This window comes from Anolis carolinensis, chromosome 1 (genome assembly GCF_035594765.1).
Source record: "Anolis carolinensis isolate JA03-04 chromosome 1, rAnoCar3.1.pri, whole genome shotgun sequence".
NCBI lineage: Eukaryota > Metazoa > Chordata > Lepidosauria > Squamata > Dactyloidae > Anolis > Anolis carolinensis.
Genome location: NC_085841.1, coordinates 92,268,068 through 92,289,829, shown reverse-complemented (window position 1 = coordinate 92,289,829; position 21,762 = coordinate 92,268,068). Strand labels below are relative to the sequence as shown.

The 21,762-nt window shown below is 38.1% G+C and overlaps 1 protein-coding gene and 1 long non-coding RNA gene across 13 annotated transcripts in view; one reads left to right on the top strand and one right to left on the bottom strand.

Annotated features, from left to right (window-relative positions):
• Nucleotides 1-21,762, bottom strand: part of trdn (triadin) — a 303,322-nt gene that overhangs the window by 156,539 nt on the left and 125,021 nt on the right. For 10 of the 12 annotated variants that reach the window (XM_062979180.1, XM_062979220.1, XM_062979204.1 and 7 more), the window contains 3 exons: nucleotides 20,431-20,616; nucleotides 17,630-17,821; nucleotides 13,791-13,850 (listed from right to left, as the gene is read on the bottom strand). In XM_062979180.1, coding sequence (XP_062835250.1) covers nucleotides 13,791-13,850; nucleotides 17,630-17,821; nucleotides 20,431-20,616 — 438 coding nt within the window. The remainder of the gene's footprint in view (nucleotides 1-13,790; nucleotides 13,851-17,629; nucleotides 17,822-20,430; nucleotides 20,617-21,762) is intronic. The other 2 variants (XM_062979235.1, XM_062979241.1) reach the window with 2 other exon arrangements.
• The window catches only part of LOC134298579 (uncharacterized), a 41,061-nt gene that overhangs the window by 8,664 nt on the left and 10,635 nt on the right, over nucleotides 1-21,762 (top strand). The gene's annotated exons all lie outside the window — the stretch shown is intronic.

Below are 21,762 nucleotides of genomic sequence, written 5' to 3'. Positions count from 1 at the left end.
ACATCATCAGAAAATACATCACACAGTCCTAGACACTTGGGAAGTGTTCGACTTGTGATTTTGCGAAACGAAATCCAGCATATCTATCTTGTTTGCTGTGCCATACAACGTCGTTGTGTTGATAATAATAATAATAATAATAATAATAATAATAATAATAATAATAATAATAATTTTATTCTTATACCCCGCCCCATCTCCCCGAAGGGACTCGGGCAGCTTACATGGGGCCAAGCCCAGTCATCAACAATATAACAACAAGCAGTAAAACAAATCAAACAATAAAACAAGTTATAAAAACACATATAGTGTCTATAAACTGCAAATCCCAAGATTCGCCAGAATTAAAGTGGAATTATAGTGCTATATTTTTGTAATGAGAAATGATCCAAGCATGCAAAACAGGACAAGTGAGGCAATGTTAATTTTATCAATATTTGTATGTATGTATTTCTATCCTTTACAATTTAACTTGTAAATCGCCTAGAGCATCTGGATGGAGGGCGATTAATAAGTAATTAAATGATGGTGATGATGATGTTTGAAAATCCTTTAAGAATAAGACAATATTTATGGCACCCTGTAGGATATTTAATATATAGCCAGTCCCTAAGTTCTTATGTTGAATTTGTTTGTAAGTTAGAACAGGTACATTTTTAAGTGCAACTCCAGACACACACACAAGCTTTGGATAGAATAGCACTGAGCTATCACCCCTGTGGTGTTTGCTTTGCTTTCTGTGCCTCTGTTCAGAAGATTTCACTGCACTTTTTGTACTTTTGATATTTGGATTTTGAAAAAATTGGCTTGCTGTGGAAACAAGGATTGTTGATAAAAATTCAGTGCAGACACCTTTCCCCTATGATAACTCTTTTAGGAGTGAATTTATCTTCCTGGGGGTAGATTTCTCTCACTTCCTGTTGTCTCACCCCCATTCTTAATTATGTGTCATTTGTAATGCGGATGTTTGCAACTCAGAAACTGTCTGTACTTCTTTTATCATCCCTAGACTCAGCTAGAATAAATAATATTTAGACCTTTGGACTTTCCATGAGGTTCTGACTACTATAGGTTTCGAATCCATTTTTGGAAAGAGAGATGGCACTATCAGAACATGAACAACACATTTTAGCTGAAGGAACCAAGAGAGAGGAGGTGTGTCTTGCAATTTTGTATTTGCAAAAGCAGTGTGACTTGGTGACAGATTGTATCTAAGGAACAAGAAGAAAATGTGATGTAGAGATGTCTATTTTGGTTACATTTTGAGGTCCTTAGATTTCCATGGGAGCAAGCTTATGAGTCACCTTTCTTTAAACACGAAGCACCCCAATTCCTTCTTTAAGCTTCTACTTTAAGCTTCTCCACGCAGCGGAGAAAAGGATGGGAGAGAGGCTGAATACCTGAAGCAGAGCCATCAATAAAGAAACTATAAAACATTTGCCGCTTACCAGAAGAAGGGTTACCGAAACTGGGATAAAACCCGGGAACCAGTTGTAAACGGCTATATTACCACCTACTCCAGTCAATAAGCAGCTACTCAGGATCTACATCAGCATTGATTCTGTCTCCTTGGCTTTACCATTGATTCTAAACCTGTGGAGTCCTGAGGAATCCTTCCAGAACTGCAGAGACTCTGAATCGGTTTGCCTTTAAGCCAATTAAATCCTTTTAGGACTGCAGAGACTTATATCATCATGTTTGATTTACAATATTGAGTAAGACCTGGGCTGTGGTGCAGGCTGGAGACCAAGCCAGCTGAATCCAGCTGCAATGAATCACTCTGACCAGGAGGTCATGAGTTCAAGGCCCGCTCGGAGCCTATGTTTGTCTTGTTTTTGTTCTATGTTAAAAGGCATTGAATGTTTGCCTAAATGTGTAATGTGATCCGCCCTGAGTCCCCTTCGGGGTGAGAAGGGCGGAATATAAATGCTGTAAATAAATAAATAAATACTCTCCTAGTAACTGTTGCTGCTTAACTGGACATTTAAGCAATGATTGTGTTCTAACCTTGTGCTAAATTTAACTGCTAGTCACAGCTAAGGTTGACTCATTGAATCAATTGCTGAATGGCAGGGCCATAGCCAGAAAAAAAATTCGGGAGGGGTTTTGAAAATTTCGGGGGGGGGGGGGTTGAACCCCTGACCCACCCACCCCCCGGGTTCAGACGTGTCAATATCTGCTTGAGATAGTGCCTGGAGGGACTCTTAATGTTTTACGTCTCATAGACTTAGCATGGGGATTTGGTTAACCAGTTAAAATTCATGAGTAAACCAGGGTTTTTTTTTTAACCTGAAAAATGGGGGGGGGGGGTTGAACCCCTAAACCCCCCCCCCCTCGCTACAGGCCTGCTGAATGGTAAGTCAATACTTATGTAAGACTCATTGATTCAGCCTTTGTTGTACTAAAAGAGAGGCCTTGAAATTGTCTTTTTCATTCATTTTGTTGTCTATGGTTTTAATAAAAAAATTAATAGAGTAAAAAAAAAAATAGAGTCAGTTAACGACTCTAGCCTGATGCAGGTCTTCTGGTTCTTATACCCCCAAATAATGGTCGAAATCCTGTATCATCGTATATTTAACTAAGTATATTCACCTCTCTGTATCCATGGATTATGTATACAATGATTCAACCATCTATGGCTTGAATATATTATCCTCATTTTAAAAAAATATCAAATAAGGAAACCTAGATTTTACAATTTTAGGGGTCAATAATTTATTATGTTATTGTTTGTAATGAGACTTGAGCATCCACAGGTTTTGGTATCCATGAGGAGTCCTGCAGGAGTTCTGGATCAGATACCAAGGGCCCTCTGTACTTAACTAAACAACTTCTCCTGCTCTGGTCTCTTCCTAAACATTATTCAACCATGTTTTGATCATTAGCAGAAAGGCCCTCCTCCCCATACAGCCATTGTTGTTCTCCATTCAGGTACAGCACCCCCTCTTATGACCTTATTCCACCCTATTTTTCCCCCGTTCTCTTACCGTACACTGGCAAAACAGAGTCCTACAGAAGACATTCCATGATACACAGCCACTTCTAGTGACTGTGTGTGGAAATCCATCTTGCCAGCGTGTGCAGATGGAGAGAGGATTCCATTTTCAAGAGTCGGGTGTTCCCTGACTCCTGATTGAAGACAGCAATGGGAAGCAGAGGAAAGACCGAAGAAGACAGGAAAGTGTTGTGGGATGGCTGGAAATGCCTGAAAATGAACCTTGTCGGGGTAGGTCGGGTCCCTACTCTTATGACCTTATTCCACCTTAATTTCCTCCCTGTTTTCTTACCATCTTTATACACTGGTAAAATGGAGTCCCACGTAGACCATCCCATGACACACAGCCACTTCCAGTGGCTATGCGTGGAAATCCATCTTGCCAATGTGCAAGGACAGAGAGAGGACTCCATTTTGAGGAGTGGGGGTTTCCCCATCTCTTGATTAAGGACAGCCACGGAAAGAGAAGAAAAGCCAGAAGAAGACAGGGAAACATTGTAGGATAGCTGGCCATCCCTGAAAATGGACCTTGTTGGGGTAGGTTGGGTCTCCACTATTAATAATGCTTTCCCCTGCTTTCCTCTAATCCCCCCTTCCCTTCTGCCTGTGGGATGAAGTCCTTAAGAACACTTTCCCACACTTTCCTCCACTTTTCCTCCTTCCCTCTAGCTCATGCGATAAAGTCCTTACATTCATTTATGCTTGTTGTAAATAAGGAATGGTGGGTGAAGTTGGAAATTGTTCTCTAACAAACTGGTAATTAGAGCAACCATTCCAACAGACCATTGTGTATATTACTATCCATATTGCCAGTAAAGTAGATGTGGGGTGGGTATGTTTACTGTTGTGGAAATAGTGTCCTATCCTTACCTAGTAATGATTATGAATATGAAACAATTGCCCAGCTTAACCTATCAACTAAATTACTTAGTTAAGTACTTAGTTAAGTAAAACCTAATACAGGGTACTTGCCAACATTACTGATCTGAAGAAGATGAAATACTAGGTTATGTTTAAAAGGCTGTACAAAAAGAGAAACACTGTAGTCTGAATAGACATTCATTTGGAATTTTTTCAAGATAGACCTCTTCCCTGAGAGAAAATAAACAATTTTAGTTACATTGATGATAGCCAACTACTGTACTTCTTCATTTGTCAAGAGACCTTAGTCAGGAGCCACAAGATTTTGTATAACAGGAGTAGTTAAATCACCTTGGGTGAGGTTTGTAGATACAGTGTGAAAGAAATCTTTGCATCAATATATTTTTTTAAAAAATGACAGAAAGTCTATTTTATATTGTGACTGTTGATAAACAGCTGATATGTGTGGGAAATCTACTGCTTCTTCATGAGCATTTGCTATGTGGTACCTTCCATCAGTATGAACATGTAAATTTGTCACCCAACATTGGTTCTGAGATTCATTTTAGAGAGTTTCTTGTTCAAATAATAAGGAAGAGGTTCCTGGCTGGTGTTGATTTCCTACAATTACAACTCTGAAGAGAGTCAGCTATCTGTAAATAGTGATTAAGCATATCTCATTCAGAATTGGACTCTGTCCTTCAGGTGATAAAGTTTATAACAGGAAATCTTATCACAGATCAAGCTAATGCTATTTGCTGATTGATAAGTGGATAGTTATATTGAGAATGGATATAGACTTTCATAGAGAAGAACAAAGCTTTGAAGGAAAGTCAGTCTTGGACATGTCAAATCTGAGACAATGACAAGTAGAAATAAGAGAAGTGCATTAAAAGATTACAAAACAGAGGAAAGGGGGGAACGTTTTGGTGCAGAGACAACATGGGCTGCTGGGTAAATCGTATATATGTAGAGAGAAGTCCTGATGAAACTAAAAAAGATGGTGTAATCCCTGGCAACATTTCCCCATAGTGAAAAGAGGTTTCAAGAGAAGAACCAGCTTAAAAGAGAAACACAAAATCCTAAAGTCTGATGGAGGTCTAACAAATCCCATCAACAACAGACTTCCACCATAGAATATATATATATATATGATACTCTCCCAAGGGTGAATTACAAGGAGTGTACACAGATTTGCGTGTGTGTGTGTTTGTGCATGCGCGTGCACACACACACAGAATGATGGGTATGAAAACTTTCCCACTTCCTATTGAAACAAAAGAGAAAGATAAATATATGGTGTTGCCACTCATATGTTAACTATTTGGTCACCTTGTACATTTTACTCTTTCCTTCAGATACAGAATCTAGATGATATTCTCCGTTCTGACCATTTTACCAAACCTGCCAAGTGCTGAGGTTGGTACTTATTCATATGACAAAAAAAAAAAAAACCATATTGAATAGGTTCTTCAGCATTTTGTGTACAAGAACACTTAAAAAATGTGCTAGCAGAGTGAAGGCTTGTAACAGATTCAAATAGTATTCCACCTAATGGGCAAAAGAACAAAAAAGACTGCCTTTTGATGATGACTAAAACATGCTGGTAAATGCAAGCTATGATAATTTATGCCAGGAATGCACAACACAGACTATTGGCCCCACTCCTGCATCCAATCATGCCTCAGAGATATTGGGGTTTGTTGTTTTGGCTAAAATATGGTGACACTTCTCTATGTCGTCATCAGGGAAGACTGCCTAGGAGTCCCAGAGGAAGCAAAACAAGGAAACAGGAGAGGAAATTAATCTCTGTCTTGCCTGAAATTTCTTGGGGTTTCAAAATAACATCTTCTTGCTCTGGTGCAAAAAAAATGTTTTTGGACCTGCAAAAGCACCCTGACTGGGATTAGAGCAGCAGCATCTGGACCACGGTCAGAACTGTGATGAATTAGGGAAGATCCCAGGACTTTTTCCCAATCTGGATAAACTTTTAATTTTCCCCACTTAAATACCAGTGATTTGTGTGTTTCAACAATAGTTCTGTCTTTAATTATTAAGCATGGTATTCTAATACCTTGAAAGTTGAAGTGGTAGATAAGGAATTAAGATCTCCTAATTATGGCTTTCTAAAGAATCCCAGAGCAGATCCAACTCCCTTCACAATCAAGTGTTCCATGCAGCCCAGAATAAAATGCTTAATTAAAAAGATCAGAAAGATTGTGGCTGATATTACAGTATCTCAACCTCTAATGTGCCATGAGGTCAATGCAATAGGACTCACAAGATATTATAAGGAGTCGTATAATTTAATCATTCACATGCTGATTGGCTACCTGCCAGACAGGGCTAATAGAATGTCCCTCTGTCTTGAAATGACGGATTAGACATTCAGTCTGCTTCAAGTCAAATATGATGACCTTAAGGCCTATCACGGCATTTTATGTGGCTGAGAGTGTGCGACTCACCCAGAGTCACTCAGTGGGTTTTCATGGCTGAACAGGGATTTGAAACCTGGCCTCCAGAGTTGTAGCTAATGCTATCAGATTAGGGCCTTGACACATTTCTTTTGTGTCAAGCTGAGTGAATCTGAACTCATTTGCAAGGACCCATGCTTGTAACTCATTAAATACTCACAGAAAGGACTGAATTAAACTAAAATTGTGTTTCAGTATGACATCTAGGTGATTTTACAATACCCAAACAGATTTGTCACACACCATAAACTGATGCATATAATTCTAGGGATAATACTGACATATGGACTGGTTCAAAAATGTGAGTTTAGGAACTATAATTTCACTACATATATGAAACACATTTAGAGGGCCCTTCGTAGCCATTGAGCTTTGGTTCTAGGACCCACTTTCTCACCCAGATACGAAAGTCCATGGATGCTCAAGTGACATTGTATACAATGGCATAGGAAAAAGGTGTTGTTGTTTTGTTTTTGTTTTTGTTTTTTTAAAGAACTGCAAAAGCAAGGATTTGGATTTCGGGGGTGGGGGAAGGGCAAGGATATTTTCAGACAATGGATAGTTGAATCTATTGATACAGGGGTCTGACTATGTTTTTCTCTTACTCATATGATGTGGTGTGTGTTGGGGGTGAGAATGGGAGGGAGGGGGCTTAAATGAGGAACTTGTATCCTACACAAGCACCTATATACCAGTTCTCACCCAGAACAAACTACAATCTCTGAATGAGACTTTCAGTACAGATGGCCACTTGTCACATGTATCCCAATATAGGACCACTCATTTTTGTGACAAGTACTAGTAGTTACACTGGATTAAACCTGGATTGGGAGCACTGTATCTGATATATATATATATATATATATATATATATATATATATATATATATGGTAAAGGTTTCCCCTGATGTTAAATCCAGTCATGTCTGACTGAGGGTTAGTGCTCATCTCCATTTCTAAGCCAAAGAGCCGGCATTGTCCGTAGACACCTCCAAAGTCATGTGGCTGGCATGACTGCATGGAGCTCCGTTACCTCCCCGCCGGAGCGATACCTATTGATCTACTCACATTGGCATGTTTTTGAACTGTTAGGTTGGTAGAAGCTGGAGCAACAGTGGGTGCTCACTCCGCTCCCGGGATTTGAACCTGGGACCTTTCGGTCTGCAAGTTCAGCAGCTCAGTGCTTTAACACACTTCGCCACCGGGGTACCATATATGTGTGTGTGTGTGTGTGTGTGTGTGTGTGTGTGTGTGTGTGTTTGGAGCCTTCTGTGGCGCATCGGATTAAACTGCTGAGCTGCTGAAAAGTTGGCATTTAAATCTGGGGAGCGGGGGGAGCTCCTGCTGTTAGCCCCAGCTTCTGCCAACCTAGCAGTTCAAAAACATGCAAATGTGAGTAGATCAATAGGTACCACTCTGGTGGGAATGTAACAGCACTTCATGCAGTCATGCCAGCTACATGACCTTGGAGGTGTCAACGGATTACGCCGGCTCCTCGGCTTAGAAATGGAGATGAGCACCAACTCTCAGAGTCGGACACAACTAGACTTAATGTCAGGGGGAAACCTTTACTACACACACACACACACACACACACACATACACACATTTATATATATTATCTGAACCCATTTTTACCATCTTCTTCCACAAAAATGAGAACATAAATGAAGACAATTTATTCATATATTACATTGTTTCTAGACATGAGATGATTTTATTGAATAATTCTTGTGGATGGGTAAATAGTTAGAGAGGTTTTTTTCTGGATGGTATTTAGATGCCATTCATTCCTGTGTTGAGTGATGCCACAGTTTTTCAAGTTTTCAGAGACAAGCTGGGCCTCACTTCACATAAGTCTTTTGACTCTATTGTGATTGAAATCCCAGCTTTACTAAGCATGTGTAAATGCATTTTCAAGAAAGGGTTACATCATTTTAAGAGAAGAGAGAAAATGTATGGAAAACTGATGATTTTTTAAAAAATTCAATGCAAGATTTTGAAGGAGAGCTTAAATTGTGGTAGATCTCCATGACACTGTGTCTGGAAGGATTTTAAATACAGATGCTGATGTCTGTGGGGATTTCTGTATACCTATAAAATATGATTCCTAACAAGAGATTTAAAATGACAAAAGGATGTCATGCATAGTCCTTTGAGCTGCCTTCACTGATGATAGCAGAGTCCTAATGAGCAATCCACTTCGTCTGGCTAATGTTGCTTTAAGACTTGATCACAAACAAAAGGAGCCCATGGGCAGTGCCCCAAAAGGACATAATATTATGTATTCTGCTTCTTAAGGTAGTTTCAGTAGTTTAATTGTCAATAGTATGAACAAAGTATTAGTTTGGAATGGAGTTTACATGTACAATAATTACTTCATTTTTAGGAATTGACTATAAAATGAAGAAACACCTACTGGGGTACAACTAAAAATTATATTTATCCCTTTCTTCCAACAAAAAAGCCATGGTAACACAAATTGTTTATTTAGATATTTAGAGTATTTATATGCCACACTTCAGCCAAAAAGGCCTCCAGAATGGCTACAAATAGATTCAATTTGATGTTGTCATCTGCTTTCAAGTAATTTCTGATTTATGGAGACTCTAAGATGAACTTATCACGACGTTTTCTAGGAATGAGTGTCTGTGACTTACACAAAATCACCCATGGCTGAGCTGAGAATTGAATTCTGATTTCCAGAGTTATACTTGAACATTTAAAACACTACAACACACTATGCCATTGTGTTCACTTTAGGGTCATGACAAGTTGAAAATGAATTAAAGTCAAGAAGAAGTGTCAACAATCATTTAAAAAAAGAAACGCTGGAAAAAGAATGCTTTGAATTAGCAAATAATTAAATGAGATTCAAAGCACATTCTCTGCTGCATGCTCTTTGCACGCCATGAGACTTACTTCTGAGTAGACATATATACCCTAAGATGCCAGTGTCAAAGGAAATCTACACTAAAGGAAAGGGGAAGGACACACATCTTCACCACAAGTCCTGTTGGACTGAATGGGATTGGTAGCAGTTTTCCTTCATTTCAAGCAACTTGTACAAGAGTAGTTACTTGAAAATTTGAGCAAAAGGAGAGAGTTTTTTGGCGGGTATGATTCTGCATAGCTGAATAGAATGATGAAGAAAGAAATGTGCTGGCAGTTGTAATTAGTGAAAGAATAGTTCATGATAAATAACACCTGATTAGACTTAAATGATTATGCCTTAATTTTCTCTGCTCCTCCTTGGAGGAACTTCAAATTGCTCTGTATTATGTCTTCCATTTCAGACACACTTAAAAATATGCTGGAAAAAGATCCCAGCAGGGTATCTGAGGCATAAAAGGCAAAATGTCGTGCCATCAAATTATCACCAATTTTGTAATCTACAGGAAGCACCACATGAATGAGAGCTTCAGCAAGACTACTGGAAAGCTAGTGTTACATCGCTGGCAAGATCTTAATTTGGATGGAAAAGACCTGTGTTCAACTTCTCACTCAACCATTAAGCCCTTTGGTTGGATTTGTGCAATTGAGTATCTCTTGACCTACACTCCCTCACATGATTGTTGGAAGATACAACAGAATAGTGTAACCCCACATTAATCATTATAAGTTTCTTAGAGGAAAATATCAAATGCTGGATAAACCCTGTATTTGAAAACACATGAAGGCAATTTTTTAAAAAATGTAAGAACTGCCTGTATTATTTAGAATTAAACTGGAGATAAGACTTACCTTAGAAAAAAAACTGTCCATAGCCAAGAACTGTTCTTACCAAATATCGAGCTGAATTTATACTGTTTTTATAGAGATCTCCCATTAGTTGCAGCAAATCACCTCCCATAGTCCATGTCTAGCTGAGTCACTTAACATGAGAGAATTTTTACACAGTTCTAATCCAATGTTCTAATACTATTGATTTACAATTGTTCTGGTCTTCCAATAACAATATTCCACAACAAATGGCAACTCAGATTATTAGAATCTGGATAGCCATGTGTATTTGTAAGGATGCATGGAGCTATATGAGAATCAGCATGGTGTAGTGGTTGAGTGTTGGACTATGACTCTTCAGAAAACGGTCTGAATCCCTGCTCAACCATAGAAGCATATTGGGTGACCTTAGGCATAGCAAGCCTCCTCTGAACAAATCCTACCAAAATACCCTGTGATAGGTTTGCCTTGGGGTCACCATGAGTCAGAAATTATTTGAAGGCATGCAACAATGGAGCTACATGCAGCAACCTTTGCAAAATGTTTGAAAAACTATAGCTCTAGAATCAGTATGGAACATTTCTTCTCTAAATTGGCTCTGTGATAAGGAGTCAGTGTAGCTGAGACCCTGTACTATATAAAGTTTTGGGTATTAGACTGTACAGATTCCAAGAACAATTCCATCCATTGAAATCAATGTTTATTATCAAAGTGAGAAGTAAGAGGCTTTTTGTTTGTGACTTTCATCAAAGGCCCACTAGAATTTGACCTTATAAGTAAAATTATTTTTCAGGAGAGTTTTTACAATAATCTAGCCAGATATGGCTCTGTGGGGCAGTGTTTTATTGCATTATCAGAATCCTGTTAATAAAATATTGTAGTTATTAGATAATCTATTTTATATATTTTATTTTTTGTAAGCCTGTTTGTACTCTTCTACTCTTTGGAGGAGAAAAAGATAAATAATAAATACTGAAAAATAAAACCTAGGTGCTTCTGTTTCTGTTTTTTGCACAGCATGCAATTCTGCGTGAAATATAAATAGTAGAAAGGCAATATATTTTCTCCCTGTGTCTCTGAAGGTGTCAAAACATAGAAAATATTAATCACTGTTTGTTTTGAAAGAATAAGCTGGAAAAAAGATTTGGAAGAATTTAGAATGACAGCAGAAGTACTATGTGTCCTACATGAGGCAGGGCAATTTATTCTCCAACGTCACACCCTAAATGTAGGAGTTTAACCTTTGGCAGTTTCAACCCATCCCACAGAATTAAACTATCTATTCAATACAAAACTGCCCAGTTTTAGCTCTCACTCAATTCAATTTTTTTTTTTTTCGTGTCAGGAGCAACCGGAGTTGCTTCTGGAGTGAGAGAATTGGCCGTCTGCAAGGACGTTGCCCAGGGGACGCCCGGATGTTTTGATGTTTTTAACATCCTTGTGGGAGGCTTCTCTCATGTCCCCGCATGGAGCTGGAGCTGATAGAGGGAGCTCATCCACACTCTCCCCAGGTGGGATTCGAACCTGGCAGCTTTCAGGTCAGCAACCCAACCTTCAAGTCACTTAGTCCACTATGCCATCTGGGGGCTCCACTCAATTCAATGAGATGTGTTATGCCACTCCTGGATCCTGAAGAAACCACGTTATAGATAACTACTGTGTTTACTAAAAGAGGATTTGAGTGGTTATCAAGTCTCACATGCCTGCACGTTAAGTTATATTTTAGCTTGAAGATTCAATGTTACAATTTCCTAGAACCTGTTTGGAAAGTGGTGTACTGTCTTCAGAAGCAACTTTCATTCTGTAATAGAATCATATGCATTGTTGATTTCATGTGTAGTTCATTTACCACATGTGGCTATTTCTTTCACATTAAATAGGCAATAATCTTATAGTCAGTATAGTGTAGTTGTTTGAGTATAACTCTGGATAAGAGGATTCAAAAATGTACTCAGGCATGGAAATTCACTACATGACCATGAGCTATCTCTTATGGTCAGGGCCCCTTCTGCACTGCCATATAATTCAGATTATCAAAGCAGATAATTCAAATTATCTTCTTTGAACTGGATTATATGAGACTGCACTGCCATATAATTCAGTTCAAATCAGATAATCTGGATTATATATGGCAGTGTAGAAGTGGCCTCAGTCTCAGAGGAAGGCAATGGCAAATTCTCTCAGAACAAATCTTGCCAGGAAAACACCATAGGGCTGCCATAAGTAGTAAATGATTTGAAGGTACACAACAATGATAACTTATAGTACAGTTCATTGCAAGCTTCCTTGTGCATGTGCTGAAATCTAACATCTGACTAAGGACCAATATGATCATGTACAATTCCCTTTGTGGGAATGGAAGAGGTAGATCAGAAGCACTATGAAAAAGTAGGGGAGCTTTAAACTTTTGTCCCTGCAAAGATGTATGCCACCTTGCCTGCTAATCACAGTGTTACTTGCAATCATTACAAACAGCAAAGCTAGGATATATGTTGCCATGGAACAGAAAGCCTTGTAGGTTACATAAAATGACATGGCAGGATTCAACCTGCAGGAGTTGTGTTTGACATGTGTAATCTACACTTTAGAACTAATGAAGCTTGATATCACTTTAACTGTCACTCCATCTACACTGCAGTGGCTAGATAACAAGTGCCCACAAAAGCCTGCAAAAGAAAGTACTTAATGTTTATCCATGCTTTCTATAATCACCATCCAGGCCTCAAACTGCTTCCAAGAGTTCCTATGTAATCATCTGGACAGTGAAACTACTTTCTTCAATACCTGTTTGAAACTGACTTAAGTGGTCAATGTAGATGTGCCCTCAATATTATGAAACCATGGCAATTGTAGTTTTGCAAGGTTTAACTCTTTCTACCAAAGGGTTCTGGTGCCTCATCAAACTAAAAGCCCCAGGATCCCATAGCATTTAGCTATGGCAGTTAAATTAGTGCCAACCAGCATTAATTCAACAATAAAGGTTCAGTGATAAAGGCATAATAACTTTGATATGGGATGTGATAGACGGAGAGAGAGAGAAAGAATGATTTTTGATAGCTTTAGCATCAATGAATGGCTCTGATTTCTTTTAATACCCATCCAGAATTGGTGGCATTTGTATATATAGTTGATACTTTGGCTATTCACTGTACTGTATAAGGAAATGCTTCCTTGTCGAACCTGTTTCTTTCAGCACGGTCAGATGACCACAGGGGGAAACTCTCCTTGTCCTTACACTCTGCATAATGATATATATGTCTTCCCTTATTTGTCTTTCTCTGCAAACAAAAAATGTCCCAAAAGTGGACACCTACCCATTCAAGGGACTTGCCACCACCCTGTGATTGTTTTAATTGCTTCTTTCATTTTCTTTACAGTTTGAGAAAAATGTAGAAGAATTTAAAGCATCTCTTATTTTAAATACATGTTCCATCCTTTCTATGATATAAATGCCATGCAAAATATATGCTAAATTATTGTTAGGAATATTTTTCCTGAATATTTCAACCAATTTGACCTTCAAACATCATATTGTCATTAATTTCAATGCATGCAATTACGGAAAAATATTATTAGAAGCTTTAATGGTAGAGCCATTAGTTGATATGCTTTATTTAAAGTCTTATTTGCACACTCTTCATTTGAGCATTTAACATATAGAAAAGAGCACACACATTCCAAGATCACACAAACCAGACAGCTTTCAGAGAAACAGCAATGGAAGTCAGTTCAAGTACCTGTATACAAATCCCCGTGAGCAAACATGTCAATCATATAGCGACAGAATGCATATTGATCTAGCAGAACAGAAAAGGGGGGAAAGAGTAATAAGACACAATTAGAGATCTTCACCAAACACTAGAAAGCAAGAGACAGAGGGAGCTTAACACTAAAATGAAACCTTTGACAGTTTTTCTTCCTTAAAACAATCAATCACCAAACAGGTTGTTAAAAGCATATTTCTTTCCTTCTTTCTTTTTAAAACAGCTACTGTAGGAAATGCTTTCTGGATTCTTATGCATTGATGGGATTTTTCTGATGACAGTTGTAGTCTAACCAAACGCCAGGATCAAACTTTAGAGATGCATCATGAATACAGCCAAATATCAAAACATTCAGGGCCACTTCTCTGGCCCAATTATCCACTCTGTGTCCCACAAAGTTTACAGTGGAACCTTACTATCCACTGGCCACCATAATACACAATGACATTGTAAAACAGTGTCCCTTGTATAAAATGTTAAATGTTTATTATTTTTATTTTTATGCTTTATTTCATTAAACAAACATTTATGGGTTGGCTATTTTTTCTACTTTTTACTATTTCACTATTTTACCATTTTATCAATTCAATGAGAAATAACATATTTTTCCTGCTTTTTAATAATTTTAATAACTGTAAAATTATAAGGATAAAATTGGAAAAGTAAAAGTAGCATCATCATCATACAAATCCCAGGAGTATTAAAAAGTTTTGATTTTAGTCATAGTTAAGCTTTCAACACCTTAGGATGGTCTCTACACAGGTCCAGATACACAAAGCCCCTGCTCTGAATACTCTGCCTACCCTTGTTCAAAAGTCAATTTTAGGATACTATGATGCAACAAATGTTGAGAAAGAATCAGAAGCAAGTGAGTGCCAGTTGAATCAAGAGTTTATAGATCTCACCACATTAGACTAAGCAAGATTGTTTGTGTAACAGCAAGAGATGATGGTGATGAACCAGAGCCTATCTCTTTATTCTCCCTTAACAAAGGTGCTGCTAATTGGTCCATTGACCCAGGTTTGATGGAAATGACTCCTTTACCATCATTGAAAAGGTAATCTTCTTCATACAAAAAAAGTATAAACACGCTTAAAGAGAGGTCTGGCAGACTTCATATAGCAGAAAAAGAGAATGTTGAACCTACACCACATGACTTCATGTGAGATCAATGTTTCCTAGTAGAGCAAACAGCAGAAAAATTATTTCAGAGAATGGATTTCCTGCAAAATGAAGTTTCTGGCCTAAAAGCTACTATTGGAGCATTGGTTGGACTGGTAGAACTTGGGATTCTGGCTGCAGCACCTCCAGGAAATCTCCCCAGCTAAGAAAATGGGAGCAGTATTGGGCCAGAATATTGTCAAGCTGACTATGAACCAAAAGTAACCAAATTATCTGCAGAACCAATGGTCAAGCAATGACCTAACGGAGGACTGGAATTCAAATGCCAGGAGACGTATAGTATATAAATTTCCAGTATTGAAATTCAATATATAATTTTAATTATAAATGTATATTTCTTGCATCTTTTGGGATATAAAGTTTTGTAAAGGTGTTACTGGAAATACTCATTTTACTGCTTTTCACTTTCTCGAGAGAAAGTCATTGGAAAATACATAGTTTCTGGAGATAATTCACAGCTTGGGACACGTGTGATTGTGTGCTTTCTCTGTGCCAAATGTGTTTTGGACATAAAAATGCTGTTTTCCACATAGAAATTGGGTGCATGCACAGTACACTGTAGAATGAATGTAGTTTGACACAACTTTAACTGTCCTGGCTCAATGCTGTGATCCTGGAAGTTGTTGTTTCGTGAGGCACCTGCACTCTTTGGCAAAGAAGGCTAAAGGCTTTGTAAAACTTCAACACAGGTTTCGTTCACATTGAGCCAGAGCAGATAAAGTGATATCAAACTACATTAGTTCTACAGTGTGGCCTCAAATTGCAAGGATTCTCACTATCTAGGATTCTTTTATTCACCAGTTCCTGACACACAAGAAACCTGTTTTTCAAACAATTTGTAAAAATGTTTTGGAGCATTCTTTCCATTTCTAGCCTCAGTGAATTTGGAGTTTCTAATAAAAAATAAAGTAGCTCTCACAAACCCAAAGTTATTAATGATAATAATAATAATAATACATTTTATTTATACCACACTCCCTCCCAGAAGGGACTTACTCCTGTTCTAAGAAAGATACAAATTTCAATAGACGGTGTACATTTGTTTACTATAAATAAAGGATGTAATGGATATACAGTGTGCAGCAAAACCTCATTTTCTCTTTTACTCACATTCAATTGTGATAGAAGTCACTTTAAGTCAAAATAACTGTGTGCAAATATGGAAAATTTATATATGTTCCCTACAGCTACCCTCCCTCCACAAAATGTGCTAATAGATTTTCTCACTTGCATTGTAGGTGAGGATGGAAAGTTAATAAGGGATTTGGCAAAGGGGGTGTAAGTTTTGCCTACTTACTCATAATGGTGCCATGCTAGAAAGCCCACCACTAACCTCTAAGTAAAAAAGAAAGCTAAAATTGAACACCACATATTTATTATTCTATAATATATTTTGCATGTATTCATTTGTAATGCTTATTTACCATGTAGAATAGTAAAATTGTTCAGCAGTTAGCACATAGTATGTTATAAAGTTATTAAATACGTACAGGTACATAATTTACAAATGTATTTGATGTGTAAATAATAAATGTGTAACATAGCATTCAGAAATTTTGTGCAATATTCAAGAGGTTGTTCTCAAACAATGACTGCAGTTCCAGGTTGTTTTATGTTGCCATGAACTAGTTCGGATCTAGAGAAGAATTGAAAGTTAGCTTCAGGCAAGCATTTCCTGGTATTTGCTCAGATTATGAACTGGACAATGACATTTTGAGCCATTGGGTTTCATATAACCCAATGCATGCTCAAATACAGGAAAAGGTGCTAAATATATCACAGAAATAAGAATAGTATCACAATATCTTGATGGTCACACTTTGAAAAGAGATGCTTTTTAACAATCTATATACATACAGTAGTGGATAAATTCTAGCATGTTTATTCAGAAAGGATTATGTTTCCACATATATAAAATGGAAACATGAAAAGGAACCACACACTGCATTTTTAGTCATGTTTATTCAGAGGTAAGTCCAATGTAGTTCAAAAATCACTTATGCCCAGGTAGGAATTAAAGTAGTGGTGACTGGTAGCTTTCACATCAATAAGTCAATGACATTGGGCTGGGTATTAGTCTGAACTTTAAAGGAATTGCCTAAGGTGCTTCATGAACTATCTTGGGGCTTCTGCCATTGATCTAACTAATTTTTCCAGCAGAAATCAGTGACAAGTGTTGGAAATAGCAACATTTGCAACTCTTCATTTCAACATAGTTTTAGTTCGTGCTTAGATTCCCTCGGGGCAGAATTTGTGATCCACTTATATATTTTATAAGTTGAGCAGAGCTTTGAAAATTACACGTTTGGAGGCAGCACAGAATGGACTACATGATAAATTCTGGTAACAGAAGAAATATATGCCCGGCCTCTAATTCATGTCAAATTAAATTTAATAAAAGCAATAGTGTGTGTGCATATATAAAAACCATGCTGCTGTATTCAAGGGAGCAGAGCCAGCCCTAGGTATTTTTCAAGTGTAGGCGAACAGAATTTTGGCGCCCCCCCCAAACCAATCACTGAAAAATAAAAGCGTTGGATAAGCGAAAATGTTGGATAGTAAGGAGGGATTAGGAGCCTCTGGTGGCCAAGGGGATAAAAGCCTTGTGACTTGAAGGTTGGGTTGCTGACCTGAAAGCTGCCAGGTTCGAATCCCACCCGGGGAGAGTGTAGATGAGCTCCCTCTATCAGCTCCAGCTCCATGTGGGGACATGAGAGAAGCCTCCCACAAGGATGGTAAAACATCAAAACATCCAGGCGTCCCCTGGGCAACGTCCTTGCAGACGGCCAATTCTCTCACTCCAGAAGCAATTCCGGTTGCTCCTGACATGAAAAGAAAAATGAGGAGGGATTAAGGAAAAGCCTATTAAACATCAAATTACATTAAGATTTTACAAATTAAGCACCAAAACATCATGTTTTACAAGAAATCAACAGAAAAAGCAGTCTCAACTGTGCCCCCGTATGTTTTGCGCCCCAAGCGACTGCTTAATTCGTCTCATTGTTGGACTGGCTCTGCAAGGGAGATAAGTCCCTTCCAGACAGCTGTATAAAATCCATACTGAAGTGGATTATATGGCTGTGTGGATGCAGATAACCTAGTGCAAAGCAGATACTGTGGATTATCTGCCTTGATGTTCTGGGTTAAATGGTTATGTGGAAGGTCCCTTAAAGTTCATCTACACTGTAGAATTCATGCAGTTTGATACCACTTTAATAGGCATAGCCTATTAATAGAACTTAACTTAATGAGACATTACCCTGCTTTGGTAGAGAGAGTCTTAATCCTTGATTACATAACACTGAGCAGTGGTAGTTACAGTAAAGTCAAACTGTTATAATTCTACAGTGTGGATGCATCCCATCTGGATAATATAGGTCACGTTTGATTTTCTGAGCTATCTCCAGTTACACAGCCAATTTGATTTAAACATGACTTTTGTACCAATCTCACTTAAAATACCTGGTTTCATTCTGTCCAAGAAATGCTGTATGAATATCCCTCTGTAATATTAATCTAAAAAATGAATGTGTATGGCTATCAACTTTATTTCCACCCAAGGTTCTTGGATGTCTATGGAAAGCCTATGCTGCCTGTTGTAAGGCCGCCTTGAGTCTCCTCCGAGGTGAGAAAAGCGGGATACAAATATGGTAAAATAAAAATAAATAAATATGCATTGTATTGGATAACATTAGTTTTTCAAATAAATTCTGTGCTCTTAAAAACAACTACCACGAAGAACAGTTACATAAACAGATGTGTGCTATGGAGCCAGTCTTGCATGTTGTATATTTACATAAAAAATAATATGAATTGTTCTTTATTTATTTTAGGGAGCTATGCAGTTTATTTTGATGAAGCAACCTTCCAATATTCATTTATATGGCAAGTATGAGAAGGATCCCCAGTGGCAAAGTGTGTTAAAGCATTGAGCTGCTGAACTTGCAGACCGAAAAGTCTCAGGTTCAAATCCTGAGCGCCTGCTGTTAGCTCCAGGTTCTGCCAACCTAGCAGTTCGAAAACATGCCAATGTGAGTAGATCAATAGGTACCGCTCCAGCAGGAAGGTAACGGCGCTCCATGCAGTCATGCTGGCCACATCACCTTGGAGGTGTCTACGGACAATGCCAGCTCTTTGGCTTAGAAATGAAGGTGAGCACCAACCCCCAGAGTCAGACATGACTGGACTTAACATCAGGGGAAAACCTTTACCTGTGAGAAGAGTTAATGTAGTTTTGGTTTTGATACTATGTTGATTTGGTTTAATGAATATCTGTTGATTTTCTACATCAACATATGGATAGACGATCTCTATATAAAGTGGGAATGTAAATATTTAGAAGGAAGGAAGGAAGGAAGGAAGGAAGGAAGGAAGGAAGGAAGGAAGGAAGGAAGGAAGGAAGGAAGGAGAGCAAGCGAGCAGGCAAACAGGCAGGCAGGCAGGCAGGCTAGTCTGTTTTCATTCAGGGTTAATTTGATCAAAAATCTAGATCAAACCCTGACCTCCCATCCCAGGCTTGCTTGGGATGCAGCTACAGCATTTAAAATGGTACAAAGAATTGCATATTGTGTGTATACTAGGACTCCAATAGAGCCAGCAAGCTTCTGCCCTGTTGAGCGACGCTTTTCCTGTGTTGCCACACAGACAGACATGAACACGGGTGGCCAGCTGTGAGGAGGCTACATTGGCCTATTGCCACCACCATGGGAAATGGGAGCTTCAGGCCACTGACCAGCCCTCTGGGAATTATGGGGGAGTATTTCCCCATGCTTTTGGACCCTCATGAGCTACATTAAATCAAGTTTTTACAAACAGGAGAAAAAATGAAAGTCAATTTGCAGTTTCCTTCTGTTTGAGAAAAGACCTATCCTGATCCAATAACAGCCAAGGGAGGAATTGAGCAAAACACCTTCCTGTGTTTTTGACAATTTTTTGAAACTGCCATCCATTTGTCATGCTGCAGGGCCCTTGAAGTCCCAACAAAAAAGCACTGGGACTAGTGTATTTTCTCCACCAGTGATGCAGACTGATAGACTTAAAATTGTGGAGTAAGCCATCAATAGACTGACGGGCACTACTGCTTCTCTCAAATGATGCTAAACTGATGCCTTTTACCATATCTTTCTCATTACTGGAAAATCCTTTGTAATGGAACTTGTCCTTTAAAGAAAGCTTTGAATTGCAAAATGAAAAAAAAAATAGCCAAAAGAGCAATCCACCAATATTTCCAGGCATTTTTGCTTAATTTGCATTTTTACGTGCAATAATCAAACTGGCATATATATAGTTAGCATTGTTTTTTATTCCTGCCTGAGTTTAATTCTTTAGGGGAAGAAGGGTATGGTCTGGATTGCCTTTAGCTTCTTTGTCTAGCTTTCTTTTCCCTGCACATCAAAGCTCCTTGGCTGTTGGCTTCCGGTATTTTTTTTACCTTTCGTATCCGACTTTTCTGCAAGCTGCAAAGACACTTCTTCTTTTGCTTTTGCTTTAGCTTTCTGTGGTGCAGCTTCCTTTGTTTTGGTTTCCTTAGGCGTCACACTTTCAGGTGCCTTGGTTTCTGGTTTTCTTTCTTTCACATCCTTTTTAGTCTTTTCTTCAACTCTGACGCTCTTCTTAACTGTTAATTTAAAAAAAAAATGAAGTTTTTATTTATACTTTGCCACATAACACTAAAAAGGCATTTAGTTCAATCCACATAACTGCAAATATTAAACTGTCATTAATAACAATGGTTTCCTAATAAATTCAAATGGTTGTTTTCATAGGCCTTCAAGGCAACATCACTATATGGCAAACACCTCATATTTTTTGGCATCATTTATTCAAAACAGGTCTATCATTGCCTTCATCTAAGACTAAGAATGTGTGACTTGCTAAAGGTCGCTCACGAGTTTCTTTGACTGAGTAAGACTTCAAGAATAATCCAACTCACAATAATAATAATAATAATAATAATAATAATAATAATAATAATAATAGCAACAAGAACAACAACAACAACAACAACATTATTTTTATATCCCATCACCATCTCCCCGAAGAGACTTGGGGCGTCTTACAACTGGGACCAAACTGAGCAACAATGGAGTTACCAACAAAAAATGCATTTAAAAACATAATATACATAACAATCTAATTAAACTATTAAAAATAGCAGAGTATATAAATAACATTAAAATGAATCAAAGCAAACCTCAATAAGCAGAACTAGGAATAAGGTGGGCAAACTACTATATCCTGGATTTAAATAGGAGTGTTTAAAACTTTGTGCCAATACATCTGGAACAAGGGATTCCTAATGATGCTATCATAGTCAGACTAGGCCTTCAATGTCTTGCCAAATGCCAACTGGCAAGAAGGAAGGAAAGAGTTGCATCTGCTACACTTCTTCCTCATGTACCGGGATATGATGTTTGGGTTCCCACGCATTTGTAGCAGAATCAAAAGAGCACTTAATTTGCAATGTAAAGACCTTGTCCTTTTGAACAAGAATTTACACCAATTACAGCTATTTGTCAAAGAGGTAAAACACATTGGTACGCACTGAGTTTTGGTTTCAGGACCTCTCATGGATACCACAATCTATGGATGCTCAAGACCCATTATATACAATAGTGTAATACAGTGGTGTTCCTTATATATAATGGCAAAATCAAGATGTGCTTTTGATAATATTTTTGAGAGGGAGGTGGTTTCAAGATATGGATAGTGGAATCCATGGATATGTATGGGAAACTGTACAGATCTTCCAACAAAATATGTA